At 31.7% G+C, this 21,200-nt stretch overlaps 1 protein-coding gene across 2 annotated transcripts in view; it reads right to left on the bottom strand.

Annotated features, from left to right (window-relative positions):
- The window catches only part of trc (Serine/threonine-protein kinase tricornered), a 145,074-nt gene that overhangs the window by 116,658 nt on the left and 7,216 nt on the right, over positions 1-21,200 (bottom strand). For both annotated transcript variants that reach the window (XM_011062211.2, XM_087411469.1), the window contains exon 2: positions 17,464-17,594. In XM_011062211.2, the coding sequence (XP_011060513.1) occupies positions 17,464-17,594 (131 nt within the window). The remainder of the gene's footprint in view (positions 1-17,463; positions 17,595-21,200) is intronic.

Here is a 21,200-nt window from a genome sequence, read left to right on the forward strand (position 1 = left end):
TCTTAATTTTTTATACGAATAAATTTTAAAACCTTGGAAGATTTTAATATTTATTTTTATTTTTAAATCCTCCAAGACTAAAAAGAGGAATCTTTCAACTTCTTCAATTGGAAATCGTCAAGAAATTAAATAAATCACAAACTTATAAAAAAAGAAACAGATATTATAATCTATTATAAACTGAATAATATGTACAATACAACCATAGTTTTCTGCTGGATATCAAGAAGACGTATAATTTCTCAAACTGTCGAGGATTAGAATGAATTTCACAGCAATTAGCTTGAAGATTTTCCGTTCGTTCGCTCGATTTCCGCGAGATGTTAATTATGATAAACCGATTACGCGTGCGTGTATTCGTACACACGCACACGTACATGTACAGCCAAACGATTAGTAATAGCGCAAATAGGTAATGGTGTAATCAGAACGGCCCCGAGGGCACCGTCACCGACCTATCTTCACCTATTATCGGCATCCTGATGGGTTAGTCATTAGGAAACAGAAATCGACCGAAACGGCTGTCGAGCTTAATTATTTGTGATCGATTTTCGATGCACTTTGGAAACCATAGTGACATCAGAACCGCTGGAAAACAGAACCGCTGAAAACCTCTTCGTTGCACCAGCGAATTACATCAAGGAGTTCTAATAGGAACAATGCATTCGGTGTTTTTTTTTTAACACGGCATCCGCCGCGTCTGGGTAAACGAAGCTGGAGATTTATAACATCACCCTTCCGCAAGTGTAGACAATGAGCTCAGTTTATGACACGTTATCTTAAGTTAAGGCGCGAGCATAAAACAAACTCATTACATTTCCGTAAGATATTCCAAAACCGCTATGTATAGAATTTCTGAATCAGAATATAATGTAAATGTGTTCTTAGTCAAAAAATCAAGGCGCCAGATTAATTCTCTGAGAGAAAAAAGAAAGACAATTCTCAATAAATTTAGTTTCGGGAACGTAAAATTTTTCTTTTCTTTTAAAATTTCAAGATCTTAATAGAATTTTAATTAGAGAAATTTGAATATAAACATTAATTTTAATTATGAATATTATAGAAAAATATTAACACACACCACTCTTAATAGATATTAGACATCCCGTAGTTTTGCCAAATATGATTGAATCCGAATGAGATAATCAGCAAATATTAGTCAATATTCGAGTGACTTGCAGGATGCAAATTCTGCTTCTTACAAAATTCATGTCATTAGCATAGTCTAATCGTTAAAATGCCACAATTATCTAGCTCTAACCAAGTATATATTAATATAATATTAAATAATGCGCATGTATCTAATGTTAAACATTACAGTACAGATAACTTATTTTCTATTATCTATAAGTAATCATTAGCATTATGTTTTTTTTTTGCAAAGCATTTAAGTACTTTTGGGTTTATCGTAAGTATTTTAGAATTACATATTCTCAATGTTTTTTTTCTTTAGTATTTCGTTCTCCCTCTAATTTTCTATAATATTTTAAAGTATCTCTAAATTTCTAAATGCTTTAATCCCTTTTTAAATAACAGAATATTTTAAATTTTCAATTACATTCATCAGAATGTTAAGTTTTTTTATTATTCATGTCACGAAATCGTTATTTAACTCTACTCATGATATAACGCTCATTTTTCAGATAATGTCATCGACAGATCCTGAAATACGCATCATAAAATTTCCGTTTAAATACATTTGTTCCGTTTCTTGCCCTTCAATCTTGTAACTCGTTTACTCTCTGCGCGTGATATAATACGTCTCTCTAAGACACGTAAACTTTTTTATTCGGTGAATCATAAAACATACTTTCTGTAATTCACCATTTTACTTTCGAACGAATCGCCACGCGTGGCCTCGTCTAACGTTCGCGGTAGGCCATTGGATTATTACCACGTAAAACTTGCGCCGCAATAAAAAGTCGATATTTTCCGCAGTGTTGCTAAGCCCGGGCTTGCATTATTCGTGCTTATAAAACGTGCATATTAAAAAGGCCAAAGGGTGAATAATAAGGAATGAGAATTCGAGCTCGTGCTCGTATCACTCCGCTCGTGCGCTTTCCGAGAAGGTCTTATCCGCGAGACACGAATTTCTTTTCTGGGCACACACGAGATAACAAAGGCAGCGTGCATACACGCCAATCGGAACAGGATGTGGCTCATGCTGCTGGTTGTCTCGACCGACGAAAGGATGTGTCCACACGATGCGTGTGAACGTAGTGTTAATAATACGCATTGTACACGCGCGAATTGTTTGCCGTTGGCTATGCGGATTGTGCGAGTGACAAGCGAGTGCGTTTGGAAAAACGTGAGTTTAATGGCTTTCAAATGGAAAATGAAATTAACTGCCGATTACGTAAAACATTATTTGCACGTTGCCAGAAACAGATACGTTGCATATATGTAGATATATATATATATATATATATATATATATATATATATGTGTGTGTTTAGAATAGTATGTTATTGAAAATAACATACTTACATGAATACCCCTTAGTTTACATTAAAGTTTACGAAAATTGAAGGCATGCACTGCATTGATATATATTGATTAGATCTTGCGATAGCAGCAAAACACGCGCAGATACGATTATGTGGCAAGTTGAGTACATATAGTAATACTGCGCAATATGTTAATTATTCGACCCTGCGTTGTTAGTTTGTAAATGCGTTTTAGAAAAACAGTATATACGCATCATATTATATAGAGATAGAATAAATACGTGATCGATTAAAATATTAATAAAATTATTAATACATTAATACTTGATAAAAGTAGAAAAATACTCAACCTCTTACAGAAAAAAAAATAATGAAGTGTATAATTCAAGTAAATAAAATAAATTTCGATATTATTAAAGATGACGATAGCATTGAAATATTACAGTGCAGCGAGAATTGTTAAAGTTTGTTTTTCCGTAAAAACTTTAAATTTATCTCTGAAATCTACTACTAACTAAGCAAAAGAAGTTGAGTAAGAACAACAAATGATATTAAAGTGTACGGTACTTCAATTTATATATTACATAAAAAAACTGATACGAATAAAAAAACGCGTAGAAACTTACCATAAAAACTTTATGAGCCTGGCAACTAAGAAAAAAAACAGACTCTGAGTAAACAAAGTCAGCATGCAATCGCGCGGAATAATGATAATAGTTAAATGTTGTTTTATTCTGATTTGATGTTCTACGCACTTCGCGAGCTTATCTTCAGTCATTAAGAAGATTAGAGGTTAGATTATGACAATTTTTGACAATTAAATAAATTTTTGATAATTTTTTATGACGGACTGAATAAATGTACGATAGTGAAGTTGTGAGAGATATTTGTACAATATATATAATATAAATAAAAGTATATTTTTTATTAAAAAATATTTATAAAAACACACACTATATATATGCATACACACACACACACACACATTCTTCATTTCTTTTTCGAGTCGATTTGATATTTCAACTCTCAATGATCCAATTATGATTTTATTTAAAAATTTTCAAAAGGCCGCTATGAATAAATTTCTATAAAGTAGATCAAATAAAAATTAATAAAAGAGCAGCTGTAATTGTAGCGTTTATTAGCCAAAACTTAATATTTTTTGTTTCTTTATATTAAAAAAAATTAATATCTCAAAATGAAATATTTTAACGGAATTGTCTATGATTTACTTTATAAGGACAAACGTTCTTGTTTTAAAGATTTCCAGCAAAGTGATAACTTCAAATAAGAAACTAAGTATATATATATATATATATATATATATATATATATATACACAATATTAATATGCCGAAAAACTGTAAATAAATTTATTGTGAAAAATATTACCTCGGTCAGGAGTCGAACCCGGATCTCTTCGCAATAAATTTATTTACAGTTTTTCAGCACATTAACATCTTTCTAATAGGATACTTGATTGAGCATTAAATTATAATATTAAATTAAATTGCTTGTCAATTTAATTTGTGATATTACTATAAATAGTTTAATTACGTTTATAAGTACGAAAAACAAATTTGACGCGCAGTTCAAATGACTACATATTTTGTACATAAATTCACATAAAAATTATTTAAGCATCTAAGATCCAGCTTTGATCATTATAGGCTTAAAACTCTTACTTGTTATATATTCACATATATGATCTCTTAATAAATCATTTATTATAAATTAATAATATATATTAGGTGTTGGAATTAATTCGTAGCGTTTTTAATGAAAGAATGTTATTTATTTCACATGAGCATTAAAAAATACATTAATGAAAGTACTTCCCATCACTTGTAAAACGCTACGAATTAATTCCAACACCTAATACAACGTCATGATTCTATCGATACTTTGCGATCTTATCAATTCAATAATTGTATTATAAGTTCTCTGTGGGTAATATTCATAATCATGGTTTCACATAAGAATTCGATTTGAGTTAGATTTAAATCAATCTTTCATTTAAAAAACGTTTCTTAAACAACGATTAAATAAATTCGATTGATTCAAACTTTGATTCAAACTTAGTTCGCCTGAAATGAGAATCAATCACAGATCGATCTACGACTGTAAATATATATTGAACTTATTAGTCTGGCTGAGTAAATTAAGTTCTCGATTTCTACGAACGACGACGCTGAGAAGACACAACACTGCGATATCTATTTCGACGATAGATTATAAGTTTAATGAGAACTCAATGTATCTGCTGTTTCGACATAGTCACATCACATCTCCACTGAAGGCGTAACGCAAATGTTTACGGTTGTGGTTGTTGGATGCAATTTATGCGGCGAGTTCGACCATCCAAAGGTGAATGGCATCATCATTTATACGTCAAGATCAAATGAATGACGCAAGAGAACGAGAGCAACTCTCAACGTACTAATGACTCGTAAAAAAATATATCTCCAATACTTATCACACAACGAAACAGAGTATTGATTACCCGTTTATCGTACTACAGTACAATGAAACGTTTGAAATACTATTGTATGATATTTAAACAGTCGCACATTTTCATTATACATTTTCATTATAAACTCGCACGTTTAAAATAAAATTTATCAAGATTTTTAACTACTAAGATATAATTACGATTCTACAAAATTTTATCATATATATATTACATACTTTCCTTGATTTTTATTTCCATATGTGTTGAAGCAAATATTAAGAGATATTCTAAACGATGACTTTATGACTCATATAATTGTAAATTTTGACTTTTCAAAATTTCAAGAATGTTTCACAAGTTTTAAAAATATGTTAAATAGACTTTTTTAATTTAAAATATACTTTAAAAATTGTAACACAACTTTTTTTTGTATTTCCTGCAATATATTATAAAATTTATTTTCTTTTTTCTTTCTCTCTCAATATTTCTCAATTCTTAAATAATAAGAACAATTGTATAGAGCCCAGGTTATTAAATCCGAGGACATAATCAAGAAATGAACTTGCAAAGATCATAATACTGAAGAATCAACAATAAAAACCTGATGGGGAAAGTATAGGGAGTCAAAGATTCATTTCCGGGTCGTCTTGAAAGTGGGTACCAAGCGGTAATTTTGAAAATTGGTCGGCAAACTGAGTGGGGAATACTTAATAACGGAATCGTGGATACACGCCAAGTTACAAAGATCGAGATAGAGGCCATAAGACTCAGGATAGGAATAACGTACTGCAACGGCAATCTTAAGACGACCAGCTCCGGGAAGTAGGTTAACAATCCGTACTGTTAATTAATAATTTCATTTAATAAGGCGCCCGTCTGAACTCTCCACGCAATTACCATCGCCAGGACTAAAACTTCATTATGCGAGATCCCGATCTGATCGTTGGTCAAGTATACGATATTCTAAGAAAAAATGCAAGCAAAAATAAATAAGAAATGCAGAATAATATTTTAAACGACATATTTACATATAAAAAAATTTAGTGCAATAAACTTACATGAAAAAGCAATCAAATTTATTACTTAAAATATTTACCGATTGTTTCACAATTAAAAAAATACTTTTAAAATCTCATCAAGTAAAACCTTAAAAAAAAAAACGAATTTTAAAAATGACAAGAGCTTGAAATTACCCAATTTATTAATAATATATTTCATATAATTTTTTCCTAGACGTATACAAAATAAATTACAATTTTATTCAGCAATTCTCAAATTTTTAATTACTTAATTCGATTAGCCTTGATTTTCATACAGTCTGCTCCATATTACTCCGATTATATCTGATTATATAATCGACACGATGCCGATCGTCTGCGGTTGGCATAACGATGTCGAGTAATTAGCAATAGAGCTAATGGACGCCGGCGCGTAAAGGCGGCGCCAAGCAACGATTCCGCGACGATTCCGCGAGTTATGCAATGCATTAAGGGACAGTGGCCGCCGTGTACGCGAATGAATCCCTCGGGCACGAGCACGCACGTTCACAGTTGCAAGCGTGCACGCACGCACGTGTATGTACGCGTGTTAAGCGCGTTAATGATCACCATTGCGCCGATGGCGGGACGTCTTGAATATCTTATTAAACGGCCGAGCCATGCGCACGTTTCGCTCTCGCGACGTGTTTCGAAGCGTGAGGAGAACTCGTGCCACGCGTCTCACCTCGTTTCTTTTATGAGCACGCCGACGCCGTTAAGTTCCACTCGCAACGTCGACCTCGAGAACCACGACAGAGAAATTGATGCATAAAACCGATATTGACTAACCTAGATAGCAAACCCTAATCTATATTCTCAATTTTCACGTTGAATTTAACATACGGGAAATTATCGGAGTCTATACTTTGACAGCTAAATGACGTATTTTCTGAATCAAATAAAAGGGCTGAAATTAATCACTTTTCGGAACTTTGAATAAATAATCTTTTATGCCAAAAAAATAACTTTAGAGAGAACATTTCTGCTTTTTTTCCTATCTAAAAAATATATAAATTTAAAAATTATTTCAAATATTTGCGCTCGAAAAAAAAGATTATTTAGAGATTATTCAGATGAAATAAATAAAACTTCAGTATATATATTCAATTCTTTTCAAGAATACGATATTTTACGATAGATACAAATGTTGTATTAAAATACATAAACGTTGTGACAAAAAGAAATATTTAGATTTTATCGATTTTTTCAAGAACCAATCTTAATTCCGTTAGATAAGCGAGAGAGGATTAATGATTACAGGAAAGAAAGTAACGTGCGAATATTTTCAGGGAGAGAAAATTGAGATCTGATGATCTACCAGCATAATTATCGGGAAGTAGTTTCTCTCTGTATCCATATTTTCAATACCTCTGTACAGACTGAGCGCAGATCATCTAAACGGGCGAAATTATCGATCAAAGACGCCGCGATAATTTCGTGACGATTGCATATTAAGAAAATCTTAATAGGAATACATCATTAATTACATTATATATAAGTAGCTAATATATTTTTTTTAATAAAACGTAATACAAATTATTATACTATAAAATATATTAAATAGATAAAAAATATAAACATTAATAATCAATCGCGGACAATTATCTATTAATGATTCCAATGTGAATTTAATATGAAATATTTCTGTATTTCTATCAATCGTCGTTGCATGTGTATAACTGATTCAATCGTCTTACATATTATATCAAATTATACTAAGCAAATTTCATTGAATATTTTACCACACTATTTGCATCGTGATGGAAATTAAATATGCATTTCAACTCTAATTCTCACGAAAATGTAATTCAAACAAACTATTGATCCAGAATGTTGAAGCACTTTCACAAACATTATCTTTGAATCTCTAGATTAAGAAAATAAATTAAGAAGAATCATAAAGTTTAATATATTCTTTTATCTCTTAAATTTTCTTAATACAAATAAATTGAAAAAAATCTATATTTCTTTGATTATATGATTATAATGAATTATTTTCTTTGTTTGTATTATTGCGTGTTCTAATTTTATTATTTCAGTTTTTGAAGGAAAATCAATTTTTTTTAATTTCAAGGAAACCAGATCATTACTATCTCTATTAGGATTTTCAATTGTTAATTAACAATAACAATTATATCTCTTAAATTTTTTTAATGCAAATAAATTGAAAAAAATCTATTTTTCTTTGATTATATGATTATAATGAAATATTTTCTTTGGTTTATATTATTACGTATTCTAAATTTTATTATTTTTGAACGGAAATCAATTTTTTTTAATTTCAAGGAAACCAGATCATTACTATTTTTACTAGGATTTTCAATTGTTAATTAACAATAACAATTAATTACTGATAAAAATGATTTTTATAATACTTCTAGATAATAAAAAAATAATTACAGGCTCGAATAAGAAAAACATATCACCACACATAAATGTCGCAAATGAAAGTACAGCCATATGTCATCGATGTATATACAGAGATTCTGGATTTTAATAGAACTCCAAGCGATCATTAGAATTCACGTGTGATCCAGGACACCTATGATAGGGTCGTAAGCAGAATTTCATAAACTCTCCCGTATGCCTGGGATGCGAAAAACTTGGCGAACAAGAGAGGGCGGGGCACATTTGGCAACGGTTCAAGGGACGTGACCCGACTAAAATACTGCAGTACTCCTCTTATACATATCGCGTACTAGGTGAAAATACCGCGTCTGACGAAAAACGGCTGATTTGCTCTCGGCAACTTGTGATATCGTAAATCTTACTATCGCGTTTAAACCGTGTTACGAGGCAAAACGTGACCTGGAGCAACGTGAAGGTGACGAAAATTCCTCGTTGGAACTTTTCTTTCACATTTTATTAGATTCCTTTATTGTCGACTACAGACTTTTATTATGTAATGCAAATATTTCTTTCTTGTTTTATGCTCTGGTATATCAAAATACAACTTTCTAAATAAATCTTTCATCGCGAAAATTAAACGTTTCTCTCTCCCAGTAAATTATAATATTACATGTGTGTGATTTTAACTTTAGTATTTCATGAAGCCTAATTGCTTCTGCATAATATTAAAAATTTTTAACGTTGCTATTATAATTACAAAACTTATTTATTAAAACTTATTTAAAAATATAACGTTATTATATTAACAATTGCTTTGTGATGAATTGCTTGATAGTAATATGAAATATGTGATATTATGATAAAACCAAAAATATACTTCATTGTTCTAATTTTTTTAATTATTAAAATTTGTATATTATAGAGATGTAACTGAAATATTAGGAAGAATTTATAAAAGTAATCATTTAAATAATAATATAATAATTACAATTAATGATAAGAATTTATATAATAAACGATATTAATTCCGGATAATATTAAATAACAATATTGTAAAAACGAAAGATACATATATTATGAAATTTTACTGGCACGTAAGTCGGAATTATTTTAGTTGCCCGATAAACTCCAACGTATGCATCTTTAACTGCATAAGTCAACAAGAATATTTAATTCCACGCCATGTCCGAATTTACATTTTTCTCGCAAACCGGTTTTATCTCACGCTTTGAAATATATAATGCTAATGTCCCATGCAAGGAATATATACGCAAAATGAGATATGCATCTTGTTTCTCGTTAAATCCACGAGTATGAGTGATTTTTCGAGCGGCAGGGACCGGCAAGTACCGTTGTCGGGAATGAATCGATCGTTAGTGTAAGTAGTAAGTAGTTAATGCAAGAAATTTAGTACACCTGCCTGATGAGGAAAGCATTAACGGATGCAGGATTAAGGATTAGTCGGAGCAAAATTCGCAGGTGCGTAATTTTCGAAGGGATTCCATCGTCATCTAAGTTTCTCAATGAAAATTAACGATGCGATTTCGTGAATATGCTCTAAGGCAGGATTTCCACTCTAATAACGTAAACACGATTGGGATTTGTCATGATAGATAGTAATAACAATACAATGGCGAGATGACACGTCAAGCACGCTACTATTTTCCGAGGACGCGCCGTGGAACGGTGGGTACGCTTCGTTAATCTCTTCAGCGACAGTTTCTTTTTGAAATTGTAAACAAATTATCATTTACTTCTCCATTTTCAATTAAATCAGGTGAATAAAAGAGATTTGGACAAATATCTCTATATTTACAGAGATATTCATTACATTATATTTCATTTTTTCATGAAAAATACACGAAGGATTTTTTTAAATAAAAGTACTCCCTCAATGTTATTATTTATGGAAATATTAAATCTCTTGATGAAACCAATTGTGTGCAATCGTGAAACTCAAAATTGATTAAAATTGAAAAGCTAAACATTACATGTAATTCTGCGAACAATTCGTATCATTACACAGGGTTTTAATCTTGCAATTAAATTTCTAATTAAATTACAATTAATTTGCAATCTATCATTTCCTTCAAACTTTACACACATATCGAAAATACCTATATTATCAACAATGGCAATTGACAGGTAAAGCTACGCATAATTTTATAACACGTAAGTTGATACTATTATAAAATGATATTTATAAAGTATTTTTTAACTTATTATAAATATTTCATTTCTTGTCCATGTTTTTCTTAAGAAAAACATTTAATAATTATTAAACATACATAAAATTAGAAAGCCTTATTGATTAAATTTAATTAAGTAAATAATTACTGGAGCATTAATAAGAAAACATGTAAAATAGTTTGTGTTTCTAATAAAATATTTATATGAAAAATAAACATTTATTAAATATATACTTATTTAAAAAGTATTTGTTTTTTATATAAAATATTTTACGTTAGCGTGTAAAATCTACTAGAAACAGAAACAAATAACAAATAGAAAAAGCATCTCAATTTCATGTTTCATTCTTTCTACATATAAATATTTTATTTTATAATAACTATTTTATAACTTATCTTTTCTTTATATATCTCACATTAATATTAATCATTTTCTTATTTATCTCACAGAATGTAATTCACTATTATTATAATCAAAGACTGAATAATACAATATTAACTGCAAACGGTCTATAACTGTTATTATATAAGATTACTAACGATGTTTTTATTGCGGAGCGTATAATTTTCAACGCAAACAATTCGAGAGCGCACGAACTAAGCCGAAACAGGAATTTGTTCTTGAAGATTAGATTGAAATGTATGAGAAGCGAATTTCGGAATATCGATTTTCGCGGACCTGAAAATGCAGCGATGCAATTTGGATAATCTATTTTATTTACGTGTATCACACGATTTCTCGCGGCTGTGAAGAAAAATATTCGCGGAAAAAAATATACACGTATGCACATCCTCTTGTCGTTCGTTGGTTCTTCCTACGGAAGTCGCGAGAACAATAGTCGTTATATAATGCATTCTGTCTCATGTACGAAACGTCGCCGATACCTTTGTCTTGTGGTATTTACATTCTTTCCTTTTTCCTTCATCTCACAAGAAAACGCGTCTGGAATACGCGTTGTAGAAAGCGTTGGGAAAAAGCACGAAGGTTAGCGTTTGTTAGAATTCCACTTTGACAAGAATAATTATCCATTCAAAATTGTTCCGTAATATTTATGCGGTTGGAATTATTACTTAATTTAATCTAACTCTTAATAAAAATATTCTTTCTTGTTATCAATTTTATTATTTTATCCTACAAGAACCATCATTAATTTATGTAAAGATATAATTTTCGAATCTATATATTTTAAATTTTAATAAATCATTTGTTTGAAGTACACACATAGTACACCTACCAACTAAATATAAAAATATTTAATTGATACAAGAACTGTTAATTTTATTTAATAATCTTCTTTTTATTGAATAAATATTTATTTCCCGTAAGTAAATGTTTAGTACACATTTAGTACGACATTTATCAAATAAATATTTATTAAAATTTAGTACATTTTTTCTCTGTAAAATCGTATATTTCCTATCTCATGATCCCTAAAGTCTCTATTGTCAGAATCTGGCCTTCAGCGATTCTGTCAAAGGTCTACGAGAGAGAAAGATGTATATAATTTCCCTTTGTATACATACTATCTCACTCTAACTTATTCTCTCTCTCTCTCTCTCTCTCTCTCTTTAATTTCAATTAAAATTATAGAGTAAAATAATATAAATTAGAACAATGAGACAGTATATATATATATAAGAGAAAAAATTATATACAACGTATCTTTCTCTATCGTAAGATTTTGACAAAATTGCTCGTGGTCAGACTCTATTATAAGTCTCTAATGATCTCTAGATGAGAAGTGCAACATAATTTCATTCTTTGATTTTCGGAAGCGATACTGTATATATTACAAGGGAGAAAGCGACATTATTCGCAGAATATTCACACAGTTGCACGAGATGTGTTGCATATCGATATTCACAGATCCATATTTCGCGACCCAGATTTGGCTCAGTTACTATGTAAATTGCCGGCACAGTTGGAGGGGTCCGGTACAACACTGATATTCTTTTGTTTCCTCCGCACTTTACGTTAACTCATTGAGAGAGAGATGCCACGCTGATGATAGTGCCAGGTCAGAAACGTCACCTCGTTCTCTCGGCCCGAGAAAGGAATTATTGACTATAATGAAGCTGAGCCGAGAGACAGAGGTAGAACAAAGGAAATGCGTTGTTGCACAGGGCAGAGCTAAGTAAATAGCAGTCTGCACACGTTGCTCTCCTCGTGCAGCTCACGTGCTTCGACAGACGGCAGGGAGGAACGGCTCTTGAACTTCCATACAATCGTCTTTGATTTTAGAACACTGACTACGGCTAATTGAGGAAACGTCCCCTTTGATGTTACGTATGATAACTATATATTCACTTAAATAGAACGTATTAACATATTTGTGTTGTATCGGAAGCAAGATTAATCCTAATCCTTATACAGATCAGAATTAATTGGCTCATTCTCTTATTCTGATTACATTCGTGATCGTGTTCGATCCAGATCGGTAATTAACCAAAACTTATAAAAATTACAAGATTTACGTATAAGCTTCGTGTAAACTTTTGACAAAGTTAGATTAGACTTTCTTTCACTAATGTCGATAAACTTAAAAGGAAAAGTTACTTGAAAGATTTACGTAATTATGAGAATTGAGAAGTTTAACGCTTTAAGGAAATTCTAACTGTATTGATCAGTATCAGGGCAAAGATTGCTAAAAGTTATGGATATTAAAGTAATGTTAAACTTAGTAGATACTGAAAATGAATCCTTTCTATGCAAAGAGTATAGTTTTTTTGCAGCAACTCATGCATAAACAAACGACTCGACGTTTTGAAGTGCACTAAGGTATGTATTTCAATAATCTCCATCACAAATCATCTGCTGCACCGAGATCACGTACGTATATCCTCAACTAACGGTCTTGAAAATGAAGAACGAGTAACGTATATAAATGATAAAATCTAGCGACAACCAAGGACGACGCAATGTGATCTCTTTAGGGCAAGTTCAACGATCAACCTTCGACCTGACCTGGTAACAAATTTTCCAGTATAAAAACCATCTCGATTGTTCGCAAATCGTTGAATCTTTGAAATTTTCAGGATTACTACAAACGTAGAAACGTCTTATACAGATAGGTCCCTTAGAGTAAAACTTTTCCAACTGAACTTGGCAATACAACTTGATAAAAATTGGCGTGCTAATAACATTAAATAAATGTCAATATTAATGTTAATATTGAAATTGTTTCGGAATATTATTAAAAAATATGTATTTCCTCATTTTATATAAATAGACCTAAGCAGTTTAGTTTTAATTGTATTAAAAGATAAAAAATATTCCCCGTTTGCAATAGCAAAATTAAAATTATCATTTTTTTTATCCCTGCATGATTAATTCCTGATATATAATACCGCTGTATATGCTGATAGAAAAAATCAATAGCAACCGATTTGATTGAGTCACGTTCAACGCCAAGGATAAATAGCGATAAGATTAATTTGTTTATCTTTTTCCCTTCTCCCACTAACTAGCGTTATTTGAAGTTCGCGAAGCGTAAAGTGTCATTGCCATATGGTACGCGATGAATTCAACTGTCAAGATAACGAAAGTATGAATGTCGGTTGACATAGAATGATTCGGTTCTATCAATATATTGACCCAATAAAAATATTAAAATATTAGCAAAAAGAAGACTTATGATCAGATTAACTCTTTTATTGTTATACTCTGTTTATCTAATACATATTATTTTCATTTCATTCTGTTAATATATAATTGTAACAGCATTTTAATAATTAAATCAGTTTGGAAAAAGATCAAAAAATATTTATATAAATATTTATTAATATATTTTTTTATTCTTTTAATATGAGATTAGTTTTATATTTTAATTCATATGCCCTGAAATTACATATAACGTTCAAATTAATTCAACTGTAAAAAAAACAGACATCAAAAAAAAGATTAAAACTTTTATGGAAAATAGCAAGTACTCTCGGCAATAAAAAATGTTTGTTGCGACAATATCTTTCGATATCAACTTATTGCTAATAAGTATTTATTCTTTTAGAAATTTTAATTCTTTAATTGTGTTAAAGACTATTCTCGATAGTATTAAATTGTATATAATTAATGATATGCCGATTAAACGGAAGGATTGGTCGTTAAAATTACATCTCTATAACTCGCGAATACGTTACAAGCATCGTTGCACTTCGGAGAACTGAGAATGGCATTGGTTCACATCGTTGCACGACTGAATACGCGACTCAGACGTACGTGGTTCAATGGACCCGCGCTGCATAATTCGCGATTTGCAAAATTACGTGTTTCTGAGAATACACGCTGCGTATACAACGTGACTTGATAAAGATACGTTTAAAGCATAACTCACCATGCACGCCTTTCAAAAGAAGCATTATCGTGTCAGAGGAGGAAGGGGGGAAAATTAGAGAAGGGAGAGCCATTTTCTTCATTGAACAATTAAAGAGTTTGGAGAAAGCGGGGCGTGCCTACTATTCTTCTCATCGCTCGTTCGCTGTTCATAACCGTGCCGAAATTAGTCACATATTTAGTGCCGCATTTCATCACTAATTTATTACTCGCGTTAGCAAGACGCAAAATTGAATTTATAAAGAAATGATGTATAGTCGAATATTATAATAGATATGAATAAATCAATATTGGATTATCAAACAAAAATAAAAAAATATGTGATAAAGAAAGGAACAAATAAAGAAACGAAAATTAATCTAAAAATAAAATACAATATGATATATAATACGTATTAGAGTGATATGATATAATAAACTTGGTCGCATATAAAAGCTGCATTATCTTCCGCATTTACACGACGCGAGTGTACCGCAATATCCTCAAAATATTCGCCTGCGGGAGGAAAAATCCTTCGCAGAGGATATTATCCTGAGGCTCTGTGTGGACATGCACGGTCGAGCACGGTGGCATTGCACGCATGACGTTACATCGCAGTTAGATAAACCCTATTGAAATTTGACGTGGCCGCGAGTTGGACAGAACGTTGCGGCGTTGCAACGACCGTATGACTGCCGCATGAAGCTACGCAACGAGACTGCACAAGCAGCCGACAGTAGATTCAAATTAATTACGGCAATGACATCGTATCGCCATGTAACGTAAAGGAAAAAAGGATTACGCGAGGCCGGAACTTTAGTAACATGCGATACAAGCGTAAAAAATGTTCTCTATTCAAAGAATACGTTATGACTATCTTTTACAGCAGAAAACTACTCCTAAAATTGATTTAGGATAAAAAGTTTTAATCGTTTAAAGTATTTAAATTGAAAAATTTTACGAGAATTTTAATAGAAACGTATTATGGTATGCGCAGCATTTAAATCAGTATGGACATCGGATGACTGGACCAGTCTGAATTCGGCTTGAACTAGCTAGGACCAGTTTAGACCACTCTAAATTCAATTATATTGATGATTTATTAAAACATTCCGCAAATAGCGATCGCGATAAAAAAAAAATCATATCATCTCATTATATATTACCTCATATTTTTTACTAAATATAATTTGTAAATCCTCTGAATATTTTTTGAGTATTTAAAGTATTTTACATTTTTTTTTAAATAAAAAATTGCTATACGTATTAAAAAAAAATATTTTGACAAAGACGAGAAGCGTTAAAAAGGTCGCATTTATTCGGAGCCACGTTTTTTTGCAGAATTTTTTATTTTACTTTACAAGGAAAAACATGACTGCATATTTTTCAAGGCGATGTCAAATTCGATTCTAAACACGTTTCAAATGTGCTACGCGGAAGAAGAAAAGAATATGGTAAGGCAGCCTACGTTGAATCTGTCCATCTCGTTACCCTTCCGCGATCGCAATCTAATACGGAATGAAAGGCAAGGTAAAGCACCGTTTCACGACGGTCACCGTTGAGAAGAGGTGGCCGGCGATTTCATCGTGTCGCGCTGCGAACTTCCGCAACGGGACGATTAAAGCGATTAATGAGCGAATTCTTTTCGCATAGAAACGAAGCTAGATGGAAAGAATACTGACTCTGAACAATATGAAAATTTTTGATAGTAATTTTAACCCACCGTCCGTAATTTACGTCTTTTTTGGCATAAGTGAAATTTTTCCGAAATAAAAAAGAGCGCGGATTTAATAAATATTTTAACATTTGAATTAAACAACTATTTGGTAATATAATAAAGATATTAAAAGGTAACTCTAAATTTTGAAGTTTTTTGAAAGCCTAGAACAGTAAAAAAACTTAGGCTGGACAAAAAAGATCTAAATTGTAAGAGGAAGTAAAATTATGATTGTAGATAGAGAATTAAAAATGAAGAAGTTTGTTAGAGTAATAAATCTTTCTATTTATATAAAATTTAATCAATTTTATGTAAATTAAAACCATGTCATTATAATTTTATAGAAATTACCTCAATATTAACACTAATGCAATTATCTTTTACTCACAAACTAGATAAAAATTTCTGGCTTGTCAAATTAATCTAGACTGTTAATACCAAAAGATTTATTAAAGTTTTAAATCATTATAATATTTACTTTCTAAATATTGATTTTTATTTGTATAAAATAAAATTTTGCAGCGATTATATACCTCAATGTTTTTGCGTTGCAAAGATAAAGTACCGCAGTACATATAATAGGATAAAATCCGCGAGCAATGTCCCGCATCAAAAAAACCGATGAGATAAAGGACAAAACACACACTCTCGAGAACAGCTGGAGAGCAGCAACGTGACTTTCATTCTTTGTGCTTATTCTTATGCAGCACGCAAGCACTGCACTTGAGTGCTGGCGCAAATCGGCCAATCCCGACACGAGATTTTTTGTCCCTTTTGTTACGTCGTACTCAACGCAGTACCGAAATTCACCATTGGGAAAATTCCGGAAGATAGAACGTACGATATATCTACGATGTTGGTGAAAGTAGGAATTAAAGGTATCCACATAACACCTAAATAATCAATCATCACATCGATTCCCGATTGCATTTCAATTATGATAAATAGGCGTGCAGACTCACCTTCTTGATTGGGATTGTTAGTATTCGGATGTGACGAAGTCAGGGAAGACGGTGTCTCGTCCTCAGCGACGCCCATCGTCGTAGCTGCCGTTTGCTGATGATGCGTCTCCACTTCAGTCGCCTCTTCACACCTGTGCATCAATTATGAGATTTATAATAAACTTCGATCTTCTTACAATAAATCTCTGAATAATAAAACGACTCTTATCAAGAAAGTTATATTATGCAAAATAAAAAATACGCTGCTTTTTGTTTATTATGCAGTTTCGCTTCTATGATATTATATAAAAAAATTCTTCAAACATTAAATATAGATAATGAAAACATTTTTTTCTTAACTGTAAGTTACTTCATATAATCGCATAAATCGAAAAATAAAAAGATATAGAACGTTTTTTTCTAAATAAGAATGTATTGCGATTTTAATATTACTATAATATAGTAATATTAAAAAATATCTTATAAAAATAATTTATAGTAATTAATTAGTTTAATCAGATTTATGAGAAGAAGACAAATGGAATTGTTTGCTGTTCTTTATATTAGCGTTTTTCAATCTTCAATTCGCGACATATTAAATAATGAATTAAATTTGTCAAGATAATTTTATTGGTTAAAATGAAATGTCAGACAATATAATTTAAATAATGTACACAATTTAAAAAATATTTTTTATTTCACGCCTTACTCGCCTTTCAATTATTTTAATATTTCTTTTTACTTTCTCTAAAATTTTCGTAGCACATTTGAATACCATTTGCGGTAAACAGGTTGAGAAACTCTGCTTTATATTATTACATAAGTCGAGTCCCATTTAATTTACTTTATAAAACTATTTTAATTTCCAAGGTACACAAAAATCACTCATAATTCTTTGTAACACGTGCGATTCGACATGTGCCGACTCAGCTTTCATTTGTGCGCACAGTGGTATTGCATACTGCATTGCGCTGCCTCGGATGTTATTTAAAGTGCATTCGTATTAGATTTGTTTGTTCTACTTTATTTTCTTTGAAGAAAATAAATACAAAGAGTGTTTTTGTGTCATCCTACAGCTCTACTATTTTTCTTGTTATTACAATTCTATAAAAATAATTAAGTATAAGACAGTTTATAACGATATTTTTATAAAAGTAAAACTCTAATACATTCGTCAAGAAATTAATATAAAAAAACGAAAATACAAATAATTATAAAGTAAAAAATGGAAGAAGAATAAATTAATAATTGTAAAATTAAAAATTAAGAAGAATTTGTCTTAGTAAATCTTAAAGCGCGTCAAAGAAAGAGAAAGAGAGTATGTGTTTATATAATACTACCGTGCTCGTAAAACAACTAACAAACGACCAATAGAAATCGAACACCACAGTCGTATCACGAAGATTTCATGCCGATGGTCGAGCATCGTTACATCTCACCGCATGCACCTACGCGTAACCCGGCGCACTGCAGCGGTCAGAGAAGGCATTCATCGGATCACGGCTTCCGCCAATCTCCTCTCTCTCTCTTTCATCATTCTCTCTTTCTCGTTACTCATATTGTCGGAGCAAGGTAGATGCGTACGCACTTATTGTCGCGGTAATTACACACATGCAATTACGTGCGCAAACCGGTGCGTCTACAGTGCAAAGTAGATTAGTACACACGCAGCGTGTCACGCGTACATCGTCTACATCGATGATACCGTCATCCAAGCGCGGTCCAGTTTGTGAAATAGAGACGACGTTGACGACGTTGACGATGACGACGACGGCGACGACGCGGCGGTTATAACGGTATGTTGACCTCCGACGCCAATTGCTGCCTGCTTGCACAGCGCACGCGAATACGGACTGCACGCCGGAGAATGTGTGCAACGCATTGGCGCATTGGCTTTTCGGATGAGGCACGAACTATCGATTAATCGACGATGTCCAGGGGGATGGGAACGATGCACACTTTTCCGCGATGTATGAACTTCTACGTGCGAATTGAAATCGAGTGAATTGTGCGTGTAATCACTGGTCATTTTTGGGGCAGGAAATTGCGAATTTATTAGCTCAATATAATAAAATCAAGTAATTTTACTTCTCTCTTGCATAAGATGCTCTCTCTTCTAATAATGAAACAATTTGCAAGTAAATTTTTCGATTAAAAAGATAATTTTTTTCAAATAATAGATTTAATAATTCTTTTTAAATATATAAGCAATTAATGTTAACCATTTAAATATTAAAAGAAGAAAATCATTCATGTTAAAATTCGCATTATACATTTTATATATGTACATATTAACCAGATTGAAGTAAATTCATTAACAATATTTTTATTTCAAATCTTCTTTTCAATCGGCGGGAATTAATCGTTATCTTAGACGACGCTAATAATATTGGGCCATCTAAAAAGTATCCGCGGTACTTTATCACTGGATATATGACCATCAACACACATCTAGTGACAAAAAACCGCGGATACTTTTTAGATGACCCAATAAGTTTCACCTCACAGCAAAATATACGAGTAAAACATATATTTAATTAAAATGAACAGAATAATTTTTTGTACAGATATTTCGTATAAAATAAACATTAAATACGTCGAGAAAACAAGGCTAACTGGCATTCGGCCTTGGTGTTGTTTGGTAAAACGCGACCTCGAAAGGCTCCGCGCGCAGTATTGTCATTCGCGCATCGAAACTCGAGTCGGCAAGTAGTTCGCTCGTAGTTCTCTCCGCGTGTCACCATATTACTTATCGAAAGACGATATTTCTTATGGACAATTACTTCGATTTGCAACTTGTGCAATTAATTATCTCCCGCAATTAACGACTATTCATGAATTGTCAACTTATGCGATATAACTACTCTAGTTCTGTCCATTGTGTTTCAAAACCGAAGATTTTGATGCGCGGTTTGCAGAATTGGATATGTAAATATACGAATTCACATCAAAATATTTAAGCACAAATCCGCTTTGATTGAATATAGGATTTCTCTTATTTAATTATATTGTATATTCTCAATGATCCAATTTATAATTGTTCAATTTCATAAATCTTCTATAAAACAAATATGTCGTACGGATTTAAATATGTCACTTAAAAATTAAAGCAATAGGGGAAACGGAAATTTATAAATATATATGCGATATTTGTTCTGCAAACAATAATTATCTCAACAATGTTTAAATTCGAGTGTATATATTTTGCATCGAGTTTTAAATTTTTCGCTGATTTGAACGCAACTTGATTATCGAATTGAGAACGCGGGATATAATACACGAATCGCTAAATGTACTGAAAATTGAATATCTTGAAACAAAGAATTTCGATCGTTATGTTAATTTGAGGGATTTGCGGTTGCAAATTACAGAGCTTCATAGTTATCTGATCGTTTATCTGAACGTTTCACGTTATTTTCATGATCACATTTCAATAGGGAATTTTATCGACATGTAAAATAATAAAGTGCACGTCGCGTGCGACTAATATACGGCGTACCGTGTATAAATATATAGTACAAAGTATGGATGATTATTCTATCGTGATGATTAGTAGTATGCGCTATAATTAACCGCGTTTTCGCGAATGCTGTTATACGAGTGCAACGGACAATTCTGACAGAAGATGACCTAAGAGTTTCAACGGAATCACAAATCCGTTATTAAGCTTCATCTTATTACTAAGCTTTTATTAAGATAATAGATATAACACTCACCAATATAAAGCTTAGTGATGGATTTGTGATTCCGTCTCAGAT

Source organism: Acromyrmex echinatior, chromosome 11, assembly GCF_024713525.1.
Source record: "Acromyrmex echinatior isolate Ae372 chromosome 11, ASM2471352v2, whole genome shotgun sequence".
Lineage (NCBI taxonomy): Eukaryota > Metazoa > Arthropoda > Insecta > Hymenoptera > Formicidae > Acromyrmex > Acromyrmex echinatior.